Source organism: Thalassophryne amazonica, chromosome 15 (genome assembly GCF_902500255.1).
Source record: "Thalassophryne amazonica chromosome 15, fThaAma1.1, whole genome shotgun sequence".
Taxonomy (NCBI): domain Eukaryota; kingdom Metazoa; phylum Chordata; class Actinopteri; order Batrachoidiformes; family Batrachoididae; genus Thalassophryne; species Thalassophryne amazonica.
The window spans coordinates 94,589,030-94,606,540 of NC_047117.1; the positions used below are offsets into that span (position 1 = coordinate 94,589,030).

Genomic DNA, 17,511 nt, shown 5'->3' on the forward strand with positions numbered 1-17,511 from the left:
AAAGTGATCAGTGTTGTGTGTTCCACATTTAAACGATTGACGGTGATGTAACTCTGGGTTCCTGTTTTTGTCTTTGTCAGTATGTGAAGGAGGGGATGCTGGTGCTGGGCTGTGTGAAGGAGGTTATGGACTTTGTTGTGGTGGTCAGTCTTCCGAGTGGTCTGCAGGGTTACCTCAGCATCAGGAACATCGGTGACTCATACACAGCGCTGCTCAGTGAGCAGTTGGAGGTGGATGACTTGGAGGTAAGGCTGTGGTGGGGACAGAAAACGTGGGTGGCCTCACTGCAGAGCACAAGCTAAGTGAAACTTTCTCCAGACTCTCTGAACAATTTAGGACATACAGTGAGCATCAGGATTAAGAGACCGATGGCACAAAAGTGCGAACAAAAACAGTCTGTAAGCAGGCGTGAACATAACTGGTGCTCAGGTGCTTGTGTGTACAAATGATGTCATTTATACACATCATTTATCCACATGTAGTGGCCTGCTCTATCTGTGTCTGCATTGTGTTGTGACTGACTCAACGCAAATGCACAATCTCCAGCATGGGAGGCAGCTGCTCTGACCAGTTGGCTAAAACCCTGGCTCTGGCCTGAGTGGCCAGAGTATCCTTTGGCTGTCGGGGGAGTGAGGCCTATTGACCACCACATGCACAGCGACTCCTGCTGACCTCCATCTCACACACACACACGAGCACCAGTTATGTGTATCCCTGCCCATCAATTCATGTAGGGGTTCAGATCATTATTTACAAAATTACTTATGTTAAATGGTAAAACGGACTGCATTTATATAGCGCTTTTCCATCTGTATCAGATGCTCAAAGCGCTTTACAATTATGCCTCACATTCACCCTGATGTCAGGGTGCTGCCATACAAGGCGCTCACTACACACCGGGAGCAATAGGGGATTAAACGCCTTGCCCAAGGGCTCTTAGTGATTTTCCAGTCAGGTGGGGATTTGAACCCATGATCTTCTGGACTCAAGCCCAACACCTTAACCACTAGATCATCACCTCCCCTTATGTTGCCTATAAAGTATCAGCAGCTGAAAAAAGGTTGCGTTTCGTCACTTAGTCTGCCGCTGTAGACATCAGGAATTCTGTTCTGATGAACAGCGTGACAGTTTTTCTACAGTCAACATATTAATGCAGCATTACCTTACGTATAGCTAGGGATTGGTATTGATAAGATTTGATCAATATCAATGCCAGTATCAATCTCATTATCAGATTCCTTATCAATACCTCCTGTGAATTTTCTGTATACTAAAAGTAGGTTTTACAGGTTTTCTGTCAAGAACATTTTATTGAGTTTTAAAGTAAATAAATATGAAATTGGTTACTGGATCCTTGATCTCTGGACATAAATAGAAATAAACAAAATCTGTAGTTTTTGTCAAAAGCATTTCCTTTCAGATATTAATGAGACAAATATAACTCCAGCCTGCTGGCCTGCAAGTCAGGATCAATGTAAGTCATAAAGAATGCAGGGCATCTCATTTTTGGAGGGAAAAAAAACCCATTTTGGTCTTTTGTAGTTTGTTGTCTGTGTTACAAAGAGGTGTCATTTGATTTAAAATGGTGATTTGCTTTGAAGTTATTAATTCCACCCAGACTCTTACTTGACTTGGCAGAGAGCAGTGCAGCGTTTGGAGTTGTGCGAATGGAACAGAGGAAGATTCTCGTTTCTTGCCTGCAACAAGACAAAGTCCCAGTTAGCAACTTTAATCCACTCAAAGGTGACTCATGATTGACACCTTTTAATGGCTTTGAGAGGGGTTAAGAAGTGGACTTGCTGCTTCTGAAAAGCAGCGAAGCAGAGAAACAACGAAGCAGCGAGTCTGAGCACTGCTTCGTTGGTTCAAGCAGAGCCACTGCAGAAGCAGTTGATTACAGACCCACTACAGGGTCTGCAATCAGCATAGAGAAATGATCATTTTCCCAATAAATATCCTCAAAAACAATGGCCACTCTGAAGGACCGATAAGGGAATCGTTAAGCAAAAAGTTTATTGATGTCAGTGGATTGAATAATTTCTTAACAATTATCGACCGGTTTTCAATACCCAACCCCACATATAGCTATGTTGGCTAGTCAGAAGCCTACAAAATAAATGACAGAGGTCTGTTTTCCTTGTCTACGTCACAAACGGCATTTTCCAAAATGTAGTCTTTGGCCAGATTTTTGCAACAGCTCTGTTTTTATTGACCTAAAGAAGAGCTTTCATGTGGACAAAAGGTAAAAACACAAAGACAATGCTGCATTTTCTAAACTACCTGCATACGTTTGGACTATGCATCAGAAGCGAAACAGAGAAGGTCCTTGGTGCCATTTGGGAATGCTGGGAGCAGCTTTCTTCATGTAGAATGTTGTGTTGTCAGGAAGAGACCAACAAAACTGTTTAAGGACCTGTGGCCCACTCTTGGGCCGACTGAGCTGGAAATTATTAATCTCTCATTAACTTCTGGATCTGTTCCTAGATGTTTCAAATCTGCAGTGATTAAACCATTACTTAAGAAACCTAATCTTGACCCTAGTGTATTGAAAAGCTATCGTCCGATATCAAATCTATCATTTTGCTCTAAAATTCTGGAAAAAGTGGTTTCACGGCAGCTCGTGGACACTACCTCTAACCTTAGTGACATGAAATTTGTGGTTCCACAGGGGTCTGTCTTAAGCCTGGTTCACACGACAGGATTTTAAAATTATCTTTAGGTTTCCAAAACCTGAGAGACCACACATGTGAAGATAAAAAATCGTGGATCTGACAAGTTTGGTTGTACAGTGTGTGGTGTGCAGCCACACGGTGAGGACAACACCACCACACACGAACAGATTTCACACACAAACATTCACAGCTCAGACAGGAAATCTCGCAAAATCTCTTGAGATTAAACGTGACCTCAGAGTAAACAAACGGAGGTACTTTGTGGACTTTTTAAAACAGAGGGGAAAAAAACAATACAAAAAGAAAAAGAAAAGGTGTTCTTTAAAGGAGTGGAGACAGCGCGACCACCGGACTTTCTGGTAAGTCAGGACAGCTGTTTTGATTTTATTTTCCGCTCCGTGCGTCCGTCACCTCGCTTTCTGATTGGCTGAATGTCACATTCAGCAGGCTGTGAGCTTGTTTTGGTCCGAGGACACAACACACACTGCGATATCGGGCCAAAAAAATCCAACATGTTGAATATCCCTGATTTGCGATCGGAGCGCTCCTGACGCCCTTCCGAGCAGATCAGAGTGCTCTGAACACACCACAAACGGGAGGAATATCTGATAAGATTATCTTTAGCGTCATCACGATTGTTGGGGCATCCTTAAGATTGTCAGAAGGGGAAGATCGGGTCCGATATATATCCTGCCGTGTGAACCTGGCCTTAGGCCCCCTGTTTTTCTCCCTTTATATAGCACCCCTTGGGCACATACTGCGGCATTTTGGGATTACCTTTCACTGCTATGCTGTTGATACTCAGTTATACATGCCGATAACTGCTGGTAATCTCATTCACATAAAATCCTTAGAAGATTGCCTTGCATCAGTGAGAAGCTGGATGTCGAGCAACTTCCTACTTTTAAACTCTGATAAGACTGAAATGATGGTTCTTGGTCCAGTGAGACATTGGCATCAATTTGACCAGTTAATGCTTAGCCTAGGGTTGTGTGTCATACATCACACTGATGCCGTGAGGAACCTTTGGGTAAGTTTTGATCCTACATTGTCCTTTGTAACCTCCACATTACAGATATTACAAGGACTGCTTTCTTCCACCTGTGAAATATAGCAAAGATTCATCCCACCCTGTCTATGGCTGTAATGTTCTAGTCCAGCATTAGGGGTCTCCAATTGGTTCAAAATGCTGCTGCCAGACTTTTGACAGGAAGCAGAAAGTTCAGCCACATTACTGTCATTTTGGTGTCTCTTCACTGGCTTCCTGTCCCAGTGAGATCAGATTTTAAGGTTCTTTGAGAAAGATTTTAGGTCTTTGAGTTCAGCTCATGAAAAATGGGAGCAAAAACAAAAGTGTTGTGTTTATATTTGTGTTCAATGTACAAATGCGGATCTGGCTGTATCAGCTGTGGCGACCCCGAACAAACTAGTCTGTAAAATTGTTCACAGACTGGCACCTCCCTACTTAGCTGACCTAATTAAACATTATGTACCGGCCCGGGCTTTGCGTTCTCAAGGTTCAGGACTACTTTGTGTCCCTAGGGTGAATAAAAAGTTTGCAGGTCACAGAGCTTTTCTTATCATGCCCTGTTCTGTGGAATGATCTTTTAAGGGTGAATCTTTATCTCACAGGAGATTTGCACTTTGCCACAACTTTTCTTCCCGGGCATGGTGTTGCGATGTGTGGTGGACCAGTTGAGAGTTTGCCATGGAGGCTCTGTTGGCATCCAGCTATCAATCAATCCGAAGGATGTGAACAAGGCTCTCACGGCAGTTTCCCTGAAGGCTGGCATGGTGAGTTAAGATCGCATCATAAGTTCTTGGGTCAATAAATGTTTCTATGCACGAGTGGTGTTGTGATTCTTTATCAGGTGGCAGGTGGTGACCATCTGAACTACATTTCAGAGTGGCCTTTTATTGTGGCCAGCGTAAGGCACACCTGTGCAATAATCATGCTGTCTAATGATGTGCCACATCTGTGTGGTGGGATGGATTATCTCAGCAGAGACGTGCTCACGAACACAGATTTAGACACGTGTTAACAATATTTGAGAAAAATAGGTCTTTTGTGAATATAGAAAATGTTTTAGATCTTTGAGTTCAGCTCATGAAAAATGGGAGCAAAAACAAAAGTGTTGTGTTTATATTTGTGTTCAGTGTACTAATGCGGATCTGGCTGTATCTGCTGTGGTGACCCCGAACAACAACAACAACAACAAAAAAAAAATATATATATATATATTCCACACTCTACAATTTCTGTATGGGGAGGAAAAATAAAAACTTTACACTAGTCCATGAACATTTCATTGATTGTGCATTTCACACCCCAAATCCAGAGGGAGGCCAGCAACAGTGTCAAGCAAGTGACGTGAGGAGAGGAAAGGAAGGAGGGACAAAAAGGAAAAAAAAAATAGCTGAGGACCACACATCCCACAAAAGAGATGAGTGACGAGAGAGAAAACTGTGGAGGAAGAAGAAAAAGGGATCCAGTTTCCAAACACCTGTTCCGGCTGTAGAGTGAATGAGCAGCGTTTAAAGAGAGCGACACAGATTTAAGTCGAGTGTGTTTCAAGTATTCCATTGTCAGGGAGAAGCCCCGCCTCCTTCTCTCCTATCTAATGATATCTCAGCCCCCCCTGATGGGGGGCTGGTAGGCATACAGTGATGGAGGAGGGAGGGGCACCTCACCCTTCGCCCTCCTCCATCACAGCGTCACAGCTGCCAGGCCGTGAGAGATCCCCCGGAATATAACCGAAAAAAACCCGAACCAGTTGACGAAAGCCCCCAGAACAGCAGCTTTCCAACAAAAAGGCACTCCAAATCAAAATAAAAAAAAAAGGGAGGAAACCAGAGCACCCGGACTGAACCACACAAACACGGGGAGAACATGCAAACGTCACACAGAAAGGCCCAGGCAGGAAGCGATCCAAAGACCTTGTATCTGTGAGGCAACAGTTCTATACACTAAGCTGTCTCCTTATTTTTATTACTCATTAAGTTGGGCTTAAAAAGAAAAATTAAGTAGTTTTTTTTTTTTTTTTTTTTTTTTCGCTGATTTGTAGCTGATCGTGGCTTAAAAAAAATCGTATCCGATCCAAACCGTGGCTTTTGTGACCCCTCACACCCCTGAAATTGTACTGTGTATTTTTATTTATTTTGTCTGCAAATAACTAAACTGAAACTGTTTTTATTTTTTGATAACTGAAATTGAGCAGCTTTTATTTTTTTATTTAGAAGTTTTTAACCTGCTAATAACTGAACGGTGTTTTGACTTAGGTGTTGAGTGGGTGTGTGGCGAGTGTGGAGGATCACGTCTACATCATCGATATTGGCGTCAGCGGAACAAAAGGCCTCCTGCCAAAGAAAATGGCTCAAGACAAACACAACAATCTTGAAGGTTTTTACAAATGATTTTGGATCATCTCCTCAGGTTTTGTTTTTTCCTGAATTGGTGAGCTGTTCAGTTTTCGTATATTCTGTTCTAATATCTTCAGAGCTGAAAGTGGGTCAGTATGTGACTCCGCGAGTGGAAGAGGTAAAGAATGATGGACGTGTGGTTCGTCTCTCTCACATTTACCAAACTATCAGCCAGGCCTACAGCGAGTCTCAGCACGGCTGGAACGTTGGCAACCTGCTGCCCGGGCTTCTGGTCAAAGCCACGATCAAAAAGGTAGAAAGAGCAAACCGTTTTCCTTCAGTGTGCATGAATGTGGTTCTCAGACCGTATAGGAGCCCGTCTGCACCTGCAATTGTATATTCTGTCATGACTGCTTTTCATCTGGACCATCTTCACCCATCTGCTTGTAGGTGACCAAACATGGTCTGCTTCTGAAGTTCATGTCTGACTTTAGTGGCCACGTGGACTTTCTCCACATGGAGCCAGAGCATGTGTCCAGCTATACTGAGGGAGATGAGGTAAAACTGATCAGGAAGAAGGATCCTGTTGTTATGTGTGAAGCCATGCAGCACTTTTATCTGTCCCTGATATATTCATATTTTCTTTAAAGTTACTGTTTCTGTACATGTGGTTTTAACTCTTATTTTCCACCCTTCTAGGTCCAAGCGTCTGTGCTGTATGTGGAGCCATCGACCCGTCAAGTGGGCTTGAGTCTGCGCAGCTTCCTCGTTCACCCTGAAAACGGGATTAATACCACGCCACCTGGTGGTGATCGCATTGGTGAGGTGGTTAATGGCTGCAAGATGGTGACTCTGCACCAGAGGTCTGGAGCCGTGTTGGAGCTGCCTGACAGCAATGTGGCTTTTGTGCATGTGAGTCAATGTTAGAAACAACTTTAACTCAGAGAAGGAGAAAATATTTTGCAAACATCTTTGGGAGTTGCCTTTTAGTAATTTTATTGTTGTTCTTGTTCCCCTTTGATAGAAAAATCACTTGAAGGAATCTGCGGAGTCGACTGCTGACTGTAAAGTCCTGACTCTTCCAGAACACACCTGCAGGATCTTAGATTTTAGCCTCATGGACCAAATTCATTTCGTCACTCTGCGCAAGTATGATCCACTGAACTAAGTCATGTTATTGTGTAGTCATACTTAACTCTGATGATGTGTATATGTTCCGTTTCCAGGAGTGTGATTGAGAAGCCTTTTTACAGATACCACGATCTTCAGGCTGGTGAAGTTGTGGAGGTAAGAGTAAAGGGTCACCTCATTTCCAAGCACACAGCTGCTCAAACCACTCTGTTTGCATTAATATTATTGTTATCATCATTGTTGAATTTATATGAGGATTTTCTTAAAAAGGAGACCTGAAAGTTCAGCGACAATTTGCCAGAAGGTGTATCTAAGATGAAAGACTTGATTTGATGTTTTGGTGAAAGAATTAAGTACTTTTATTCTTATAGACCTAAAGATAAAAGGCAGCATTCACTGTCTCTCTGTCTGTCTGTCTGTCTCTCCTCAGTTTTCAATTTCAATGGAGCTTTATTGATATGGGAGACATATGTTTACATTGTCAAAGCATGTGTTAGAGTAAAAATTAAGTCCTGTCCCTCTCTGTCTCTATCTCTCTCCCTCTCTCTGTCTCTTGTTTGCTCTCTCCCTCTCACTTGCTTTCTCTCTCCCTCTGTCTCTCCCTCTTTTTCTTTCTCTCTTGCTGTTTTTCTCCCTTTCAGCAGACAGAATCTCTGTTCGTGGTCCTCCTCGGCTGCACACAGAGCAGCTTTTCATAGTGTTTTACAGCCTCGAGACAGTGAAGTGGCTAACTTTTTAGAACACATTTTCAGCAACAATTCAGTTAATTTTTTTGGAAAATCTGTGCTTGATGAACAGACAATTTAAACCCAACAGCCGGGCAGAAATTTGCCACTACTCGCAGCTAGAACACTGCAGAAGAGAGCTCTCTGAAACAGCCCGGCTTCAAAAACCTCCCTCTGCCCTCCTCCCACTCAGCAGTAAACAAACAGAGAGCAAACAGCAGTTGAGAGGATTCACAGTGGCTCTTCTCTGGTATCGGAAAATGTCGCGGGTTGGATCAGTATTTTCCGATATGTGAATTACGTCGGTATCTGATCCCGATACCAATCTTGGATCAGATTAGTCCCATCCCTAACTGTAACGTGATCAGATTGATGCCAGTTTGGACATGAACTCAGAAAAAAAGAACAATATCATTTCAGTATCACAGCCAACGAGAGCATTATCGAGGCTGTGTACCATGATTTTTTATGAATAAAGTTCATTTTATAAAGTGCAAAATAAGCTGTTTGTCAGCTGGTGTCCGAGGAGTTCATCAGAAAGTTTTGTTCATGTTCAAATCTGAGTGAAGATCAGGTGGAGAGATTTGCCTTCTACTTCTCCTGCAGCTGATGGTTCATTCTGGGCTTCTGATTGCTACAGTGAACATGAAGCTTGACTGTCACTGAAAGGAAGCATTACGTCAGACAAGTAATCTGAGCCTTGATTACTGTTACGATGTCGACCTGTAGCGCTAACTAACTAAAAACGTCACCATGGAAGACAAAACCACCTAAATATTAAATGAATCATTTTCCATGTTTTTGTACGTGAGCATTCAGTTTGGATTATGTGTGCAGGTTTTTTTTCCCCTGCACCCGTGCACCTGACAGCACCTGCATGAAAACACCTCACGTGGAACATTTTAATATATATAAGTAGGTACATTACATTCATTGTGGATTCACCACAGTTTTGTCCTTTTTTCCATCAATTGTATAATCCAGTGTTTGTCTCACAGAACGCCAAGAAGACAAAAAAGTGAGTTTTCTGAAGAGAACAACAGTCATGTGACTTTGTTCAGTCCTTGCAATATTTATTTTTTTAAAATCTGCTTTTATTTTTCATGGCTGTCAGTTGTTTTTCCATCCATAGAAAGTCCAGTGAAAGGTGCTAATTATCCAGCGATGTCATTCTGCAGATTTAGCTGGTGCCGCCCATGAAAGACGGGGAAACGAGCGCGCGCACACACACACACACACACACACACACACAAGATAAATCCAAACTGAGTGTGAAAAATGGAACTATTTAATTTTTTAACTCGTTTTGTTCTCTCTCTGTCTCTCTGTGCGTGTGCACAAACGGTGAGGAAATAAAACGCCAAGCCGCTCAAAATCCAACATATATGTAAAAAAAAAAAAAAAAAAAAGCCTCTGTGGAAATGTGACATCATCTGTAGCACACGAACTCTACGTGAGACAAAAACGCGCATGAGAGCTGCTGAAGCAGTTATGCAGAAAGGTGTTTTCGTGTCACGTCAGCGGATCGGGAGCATTTTAACAGCACAGCAGACTCACAGCTGCTGGCATCCTGTGTAAAGGGGCCTTACTGATCTTGACCTCAGGGATGATGCTGTGATTTTTGGGGAATCAATGGATACCCTGATGGCAGCACTAAAGAAGCTGAGTAATAAATCAGATTGTCTGTCTGGGTTTGGGATTGTTCTCAATCAAATCTAAGACCCAGGCTTTACTGACATACTGGACTTGGCCATCAGAGTGTATCTATATGTGGTGAAAGTGTCAAACGGGTTGAGTGATTAATTTCTCTTGGCAGTGACATTCCTGATTCTGAGACCTCGGTCTCTTTGATTGAGAGGCGTTTAGGAAGAGTTTATGGTGTCATGAGGTCCTTGGACAGAGATGTTTGGAAGTGTTGATGGAGGAGAGTCTTTCCAAATATCTTGTGCTTTCTTGCTGTATAGCTGTAAGACTTGAACCTTAACCGGTGACCTGAGGATGTCTTTGGTTCCAGGTCACTCCAGAGGATCCTTGGATCCCACTGGAGTGGCTTTGTGTTAAATGAATGATTACTTGGAGAGACTTAAATATGACATTCTACTTTTATTGTGAGGGAAGACAGCTGTGTCTCTACAGTCATGTGGTGTGCTTCTCTTAGAATGGTCCACCTCAGTCTTGAGGACCCCAACAACTGGACATCATGGCAAGGAAGATTCTGTTGATTGATTCCTGGGTGGAATATATACATCCAGACGTGGGCGTCTCATTGCATGTCGACAAACACACGTTCCTCACAGATCCTTAGCCTGGTCCGAAGGCTGGGAAACACCAGATGATTGGGGTCTAAGGACCTGCTGTAGCCTTCATCTGCCTTCACAGACATTGGGTCAGAAGCCATCACCTCCTCCACCTGATCTGTCCTGAAGGACTTCTCGTTTCACCAGTCAGCTCTCTTGTGTTCAGGGTTCCTGTTGGGCCTTTGTGGTTACTGTAGTGGCCATGGGGCACACAAGGTCCCTGCCATGTTTCACCCCAACAGGCAATGCCAGACTTAATCTGTTACACAGGTGTCACGAAGCAGAAGAGGGGTTGGATTTTGACACCTAAACAACTGTTATAGGTTAAGTGGACATCCATGTTTCACCTACCTACAGAAGAGAGATGACTAATTTACAGCGGTAGGGATGGACTGGTGCTCTGCTTGGGTGGTTGCACCAATAAGGTCCAAGGGCGGCTCCTTAGTGGTGTGGATGCATAGACATGCAGCGCCAGAAGGTGCCTCCAGATCTGACCTGACCTTTGTTGTGTCTTCATCTGTTGTCTGTCTGTGTCACATTCTTTCTTTTTTCTTGTAAGGGGACAGTATCAGTCCTGTTGCATCATGGAATGATGGTGCAGCTGTCAGACCACATCAGAGGTCTGGTACCCAGGAACCACCTGTGTGACGTCACCCTTAAGAACCCGGAGATGAAGTACAAGGAGGGCAAGAAAGTCAAATGTCGGGTTAGTGCGTGTCTCTCAGAAGATCACATGAACACAATCTGGAGCACATTTGTCATCTTTTGGATGTTGGACTTAATTTCTCTATTTGTTTCTTCAGGTGTTGTCAGTAGAAGCGGATAAGAAGCGGTTGTATCTGACCAGAAAGAGCGCCATGATTGAGTCGTCGCTGCCGTTGTTCTTAAGTTACAAAGATGCACGTCCTGGTCGCGTGTCTCACGGCTACATTGTGTGTGTCAAAGACTTTGGTTGCATTGTTCGTTTTTACAATAACGTCAAGGGCCTGGTGCCTCTCAGAGAGCTCAGCTCAGAGAGGATCCTCAATCCAGAGGAGGTCTTTTGTGTCGGGCAGGTGAGTACCTCACCAGAAACCCGTCGTGATGTATTTAGATGTCATTAGTATGGAATTGGACACTGTGAGCTTCATTTTACTGGGAATATTTTCACATCAGGTGTTTGTTTGACAGCTGAGATGTTTTTGATGTTCCAGGTGTTGAAGACTAAAGTTATTCACTGTGACCCAGAGAACGAGAAACTGGTGCTTTCATTTAAAGCATCACTGCAGAGTGACACCATAGAACCTGCTCCGTCCCAGTCGAGCTGTGAGGTGGGGGAGGTAAGACCCCCACCACCACCACCACCACACACACACACACATTATCAATCTCACCACTTGCTGATTGAACATTCCACTGTGTCTAGAAGCTGGAAGCTACAGTGCTGAAAAAGTCTGCCAACAGTCTGGAGATGGTCATCACTCCTGGTGAAATACGTGCTGTCTTACCCACAATGCATCTCTCTGATCACATGTCCAACTGCCGTTTGCTGTGGGAGATCCTGCAAGATGGAGACACTATTTCAAACCTCACGTGCTTCAGCAAGACCAAACACAGTGTTGTATCCTGTTTTTAATACCCTGTCTTATTGGTTCCTGGGAACTAATTTCTGCAATTTTCAATTTAAATTTATTTTCATTTGTATAGCGCCAAATCACAACAGAGTTGCCTCAAAGTGCTTCACACAAGTAAGGTCTAACCTTACCAACCCCCAGAGCAACAGTGGCAAGGAAAAACTCCCTCTGAGGAAGAAACCTCAAGCAGACCAGACTCAAAGGGGTGACCCTCTGCTTGGGCCATGATCAATCAATCAATCAATTTTATTTATATAGCGCCAAATCACAACAAACAGTTGCCCCAAGGCACTTTATATTGTAAGGCAAAAGCCATACAATAATTACGTAAAAACCCCAACGGTCAAAATGACCCCCTGTGAGCAAGCACAAATTACAGAACAATTCACAGAACAAAAATACAGGAAATGTAGTTGGTGCACAGGACAGGAGGGTCTCCAGCACAAATGCAGACAGGCGTCAGAAAGTCTGGGGCCTGGATTTCTTTGCCCATCCATGCAGGTGGTGGAACTAGTTTCTCCTTGGTGTAGAAGGTGGTGTGATGATGATGCATCTTTTTTGAGAACTTGTGAGGTGGATCCAGAGCATAGTGGAGAGATTTTCTATCTGAAGCAAATGATTTTTCTGGGAAAATGAACATCTGGAATACTGGATATTTAACGACTGCAGTTTCCTGTGCACAGCTGTGTGTTTTATATTAAACTTCAGGTCGTGTTAAGGTCAGGTCTTGTAGGTCCTTGTGACTTGCTCTATATCTGGAGTGCTTCAGTATTTGTAGGTCAAAATGCTGACAATGCTTTTTTCCTGCCAAACAAAGTATGTGTTCCCTGTTTTCCTTAATGTTACCTTAATTCAAAGATTGTCACTAAAAAACCAACTGTGAGGTGGTCATTTGATGAAGGCCTGGTTGCTAAGGAATTTGCTGACATCACAGTTGGCCTGCAGTTGATTGGCTGGATCAAGAACATCATGTCTTATGGTGTCTTTGTCGAGTTTCCCTATGGCCTTGTTGGACTTGCACCCAAGTCCGTGAGTAACGTGTAGCTTCTTTTCCTTCTCTAGCCTAGGAAGTGTTTGTACGTGTGTTTATTTCTTCAATTTGTCCTCTCAGGCCATGTCGGACAACTTTATCAGCGATACCACGAGCGCCTTCCAGGTGGGCCAGACTGTCATCGCTAAGGTGACCAATCTGGATGAAGAGAAGCGGCGTTTTCTGGTCACACTGAAGATGTCTGAGGTCATGTTCTCAGAGGTGGACAACCAAAGAAGGCTGCTTAATGGTGTGCAGGAGAGAAAGTCTGTGGCGGAAATGCTGACAATGAAAGGTGTGTTTGTTTATTTAAGAGTCTCGGCAGGATGGACATCAGAACCGGACCTCTTTTGTTTGATAGTGCCTCAGCTCAAATCTCGTCTTTCTTTGTGTGTTCACTCTCAGATGGCAGTGACCTCCGTCAGGAGTTATCTGCTCTCTGTGTTGGCCAGAAGCTGAAGCTGACTGTAGATATGACGACAGACAGCAGCGCTTCCTTCACTTCTGACGATTTGATCGGTGCTTCCATACTGGCCACCAAGCATCACGTCACTGGTACGAATTTGAGGAAAAAAAAAAGTGTCATCTGTAAGGCTGCTTTCTCTCACTCTCATATTCCAGTGCCCAACTTTAAAAGAGGGAATGTCATCTCCTAATATTCCAAATGTATCAGCAGTCACTTCTTAGCCAAAACCCCCCTGTGACGCCACCAGCAGGTTTACTCAAGATGTTTTGACACTCAGAAATTGCTGCTCTGAGTGTTGCCATGTTGGCAGCACTTACTCTGCCTACTGGTGTTGTAGTCGAGTCTACCTCACCCAAGGCCAAGGTCAAGTTAGAGTCCTGGGTCTCTGAGACCAAGGCCGAAATAGAGTCCACAGTATCCGAGGCCAAATATTATATAATGCCTACTGTAGTTTCCGCTGCCCGTTCCCACAGGCGCGCGTGCGTGCGTGTGTGTGTAATTTCAAACCACAGCCAAGTGAGTCAGATGTGGCTGAACATGATTTTATAAGGCAGCCTTGTCTAATCTTTAGTGAACTTTTGTGATGTGATTTGTTGGGTTCGCAGACATTAATACCTGTGTGAAGGACTGTAATAAAGCTCAAGTATTGGCGAGGCTGTTTTAGAAGATTTTTTGCATGTTAGTATTTGTAGCGTAGCATGTGTCTGCACGTTAGACTGTGGTGACTAGAAAACAATGCATTCAAGCATTGAGTGCACATTGTGTAACGTCACCATGGCAGGTACTTTTTTGCTTGGTGGGAAATGAGCAGCCTTGAACTGGCCTCGGCTTATTCTTTGGGTGTTTATGAAATCACATTTTTATGGACCAGGTGGTGGTTCTTTCTTTAACTTTTTATTAGGGCTGGGGCAATAAACTTTACTCCCGTTATGATACTTATCAAGATACTTGGAAAAATGCAATTCCACAAGTATTGCAAGTTGATATTACATTGTATTGTGATCCTTTTTGTATTATTTGTTTTCTGCTGATAACCTTGCTGCTGTAACAAGTCTATTTTTGAAGAAAAGATTTTATTGATCCCCTGTGTCTGTGTGTGTTTTCCTTCGTTCTCGTTCAGGTGTGACCTTAACATCAGGTCAGAAGGTCACTGTGATTGTCCTTCATGTTGACATCATGTCCTCTTCTGTCCACGTGTCCACTCTTCCTCATTTAGTAGGACAAAAGAAGACCGTGAGTTGCCCTTACATTTTTTCATTATGCAGAAAATACTTGAAGTAAACTGTTTTATTTATTTATCTTCTTTGCGGGTGCTGGATGATGATCAGTAACTCATACCTGATGACACATCAAGTCATGTGATGTGGAACGACGCAGCAGCTGCCTTCTTAATGCTTTGTCCTGTTGCTTCTCCAGTTTTTCACATTCATTTAAGGGTAACATTTATTTACTTTTCTTTGATCCCACTCTGTCACTTTTTTTTTTTTTTGCAGTTAACTGAGGGATCAAAATGCACCGCGACAGTGCAGCATGTAGACGGAGACTTTGCTGTCATCTCTCTGGACAATAAAGGACATTTGACTGTGATCCAAACAGCCGCCCACTTAAATCAGATCTTCTTGTCGGACTCAGAGAAGCTGAAAGTGGGAACGTCTTTGACTGTAAACATTATTGAACCCAGCTGTGAGGAACTGGAGGGGCTCCCCCTGGTGTTGTGGGAGTGTGCTGCACCCAAACGCCGCAGTTTGTCAGAAAGCGGAACAGGTTCTAAACATTGCTTTGGCGACATTGTGCGAGGTAAAGTGCGGTCAGTCAAACCGACGTACGTCAAAGTGATGTTGGAGGACGGCACCACAGGCTGGGTGCATGTGTCTCAGATTGTGGAGACTGCAGAAATCTGTTTGGGCTCCTTCCCCACATCCACGCTGAAAGTGGGCAGTACGGTCACCGCCAGGGTCATCGGAGGGCGAGAGGCCACCAGTCACAGGTAATCACCTGTTATTTTGAATAGAATAGGATAGATGTTTATTGTCATTTCAATTCTGCCAAGAAATTCTGGTGGCACTTTCCAAACAGCTATACACAAAAAACAACACAGCAACAGCTTTAAAAAACACCGAACAGCTTCAAAGTATGTCAAGACCTTCTTAAAATACCAAAAAAGTGCTTAATAAATCTTTAAGGTGCTTAATGCTCAGTGAGGTAGGATAGTTTTAGATATGTAAACAGATATGTTTTCTATATCTGTTACTGAATGTCTGTGTTTGGGGGGGGGCTCAGTTCCTACAATCCTCTGTGCTGTCTTCACCACCCGGGAAAGATCTTTTCTGTCCTCTGCTGTGCAGCTGCTGTACCACACTGTGCAGCCCTGGCAGGGGACGCTCTTGATGGTGCTTCTGTAGAAGTTCCTGAACAGTTGTTGAGTCAGACCAGTCTCAGCTTCCTCAGGAAGAACATCCTCTGCTGGGCTTTTTTTCACCAGGTTGTGGGTGTGTAATGTCCATGTCAGATCCTTGGTGATGTGGGTGCCAAGGAACCTGATTGAGTCCACCCTCTCCACCTCTTCTCCGCTGGTGTGTAGTGGGAGCTGTGAGACTCTGCTGGTGCTCCTGAAGTCTTTGATGACCTCCTTTGTTTTGGTGGTGTTGAGGACCAGATCAGTGTCTGCACACCACTCTGTCAGATGTTTGACCTCCTCCCTGTACCAGGTCTCGTTGTTGTCCCTGATAAAACCTACCACCGTAGCGTCGTCGGCAAACTTTATCAGGGTGTTGGAGGAGTGAGTGAAGAGTGTCGGACTGAGCACACACCCCTGCGGTGTGCCTGTGTTCATGGTTCTGGTGCCAGATGTCAGGTTCCCCATCCTGGAAATCAATAGGAAATCAATAATCCATGAACAGTGAGGTGGAGAGTTCGAGGTTGGTGAGTTTCTGGACCCGTTTATGGGGATAACAGAATTAAATGCACTGCTAAAATCTGCAAACATCATCCTGACTTGTTTGGCTGCTCCAGGGGGCCATGGGCTGTGTGAAGTGCCATGGAGAGACCATCCTCTCTAGATCTGTTTACCCGGTATGCAAACTGACAGCTGTCCAGGTCTGCAGGGATGCTGTATTTGATATGTGCTAACACCATCCTCTCAAAACACTTCATGCTGACCGGGCTGAGGGCAACTGGGCGATTGTCATTGAGGGCTGGGACAGCAGGCTTTTTGGGCACAGGAGTAAATAGTCATCCATTTGAGGCAGATGGGTACAGCAGCTTGTTGTAGGGAGAGGTTAAAGATGTCCGTGAACATCTGGTTAGTGCAGGTCTTCAGTAGGCAGTCTGTCACTCCGTCTGGTCCAGCTGCTTTGGCAGAGTTGATCCGTTTCAAGGTGGATCTCACCTGGTGCTGCTGGAGGGTGAGTGTTGGCTCCTCCTCAGGTGGTTCAGAACAATACTGACACTTCCTGTTGTAGCTTTCAGGTGTTTTATTTTGTAATATTGAACCATTTGTCAACTTGGAATTGATGAAGCAGTGGAATGACATTCAACATGTGATCAGCCATTACTGTAGTTAATGTGGACTAAGATTGTGATGCCAAAACAACTTAGGCCTAGTGCTATTAGCAGAAAGCTACACAAAATGCCTGCACCAGCATGCTGATGTTTCTGACATCTGATGTTTGGACATTGCACCAAATTGTCATGGTGAAGAAGCTGCAGAGCCCATAGGCAAAGTTTTCAATGTAAAACTCTATTTACACTCCTATCCTCACATGGTCATCAACTTTGGGTAATGACTGAAAAAATAAGATCACAGATAGAAGCAGCTGAAATGCGATTCCTCTATCGGGTATCTGGACTTACACTCCTGGACAGGGTGAGAACCTCGACTATCCAGGAGAGACTGAGTAGAGTCGCTGCTAATTCACATCAAAAGGAGCCAGCTGAGGTGGTTCCCTGGTGAGGGGGGAGGTCTTACACACATGTCCAACTGGGAGGAGACCCTGAGGAAGATCCAAGACACGTTGGAGGGGTTATATCTCCAAACTGGCTTGGGACACCTCAGGACCCCCATGAAAAGTTTGAGAACTTGGCCCAGGGATGAGCTGCTTGGTCTGCTGCTACCACACCCTGAATCTGGAAAGGCAGAAAATGAATGACCTGTACCAATGAATTAATGCAGCCTGCCACCTCACCACTAGGTGGCACCAAATCCTACACACTGTAGG

General features: G+C 44.1%; 1 protein-coding gene across 1 annotated transcript in view; it reads left to right on the forward strand.

Moving 5' to 3' along the window:
* pdcd11 (programmed cell death 11) overlaps positions 1 to 17,511 on the forward strand; it is a 42,528-nt gene that overhangs the window by 538 nt on the left and 24,479 nt on the right. Inside the window, exons 3-19 of the mRNA XM_034187306.1 lie at positions 81 to 245; positions 4,305 to 4,466; positions 5,952 to 6,072; positions 6,170 to 6,345; positions 6,483 to 6,590; positions 6,732 to 6,944; positions 7,057 to 7,181; positions 7,259 to 7,319; positions 10,745 to 10,891; positions 10,989 to 11,240; positions 11,379 to 11,504; positions 11,591 to 11,785; positions 12,657 to 12,827; positions 12,910 to 13,123; positions 13,234 to 13,383; positions 14,415 to 14,527; positions 14,788 to 15,281. Coding sequence (XP_034043197.1) covers positions 81 to 245; positions 4,305 to 4,466; positions 5,952 to 6,072; positions 6,170 to 6,345; positions 6,483 to 6,590; positions 6,732 to 6,944; positions 7,057 to 7,181; positions 7,259 to 7,319; positions 10,745 to 10,891; positions 10,989 to 11,240; positions 11,379 to 11,504; positions 11,591 to 11,785; positions 12,657 to 12,827; positions 12,910 to 13,123; positions 13,234 to 13,383; positions 14,415 to 14,527; positions 14,788 to 15,281 — 2,993 coding nt within the window. The remainder of the gene's footprint in view (positions 1 to 80; positions 246 to 4,304; positions 4,467 to 5,951; positions 6,073 to 6,169; positions 6,346 to 6,482; positions 6,591 to 6,731; positions 6,945 to 7,056; positions 7,182 to 7,258; positions 7,320 to 10,744; positions 10,892 to 10,988; positions 11,241 to 11,378; positions 11,505 to 11,590; positions 11,786 to 12,656; positions 12,828 to 12,909; positions 13,124 to 13,233; positions 13,384 to 14,414; positions 14,528 to 14,787; positions 15,282 to 17,511) is intronic.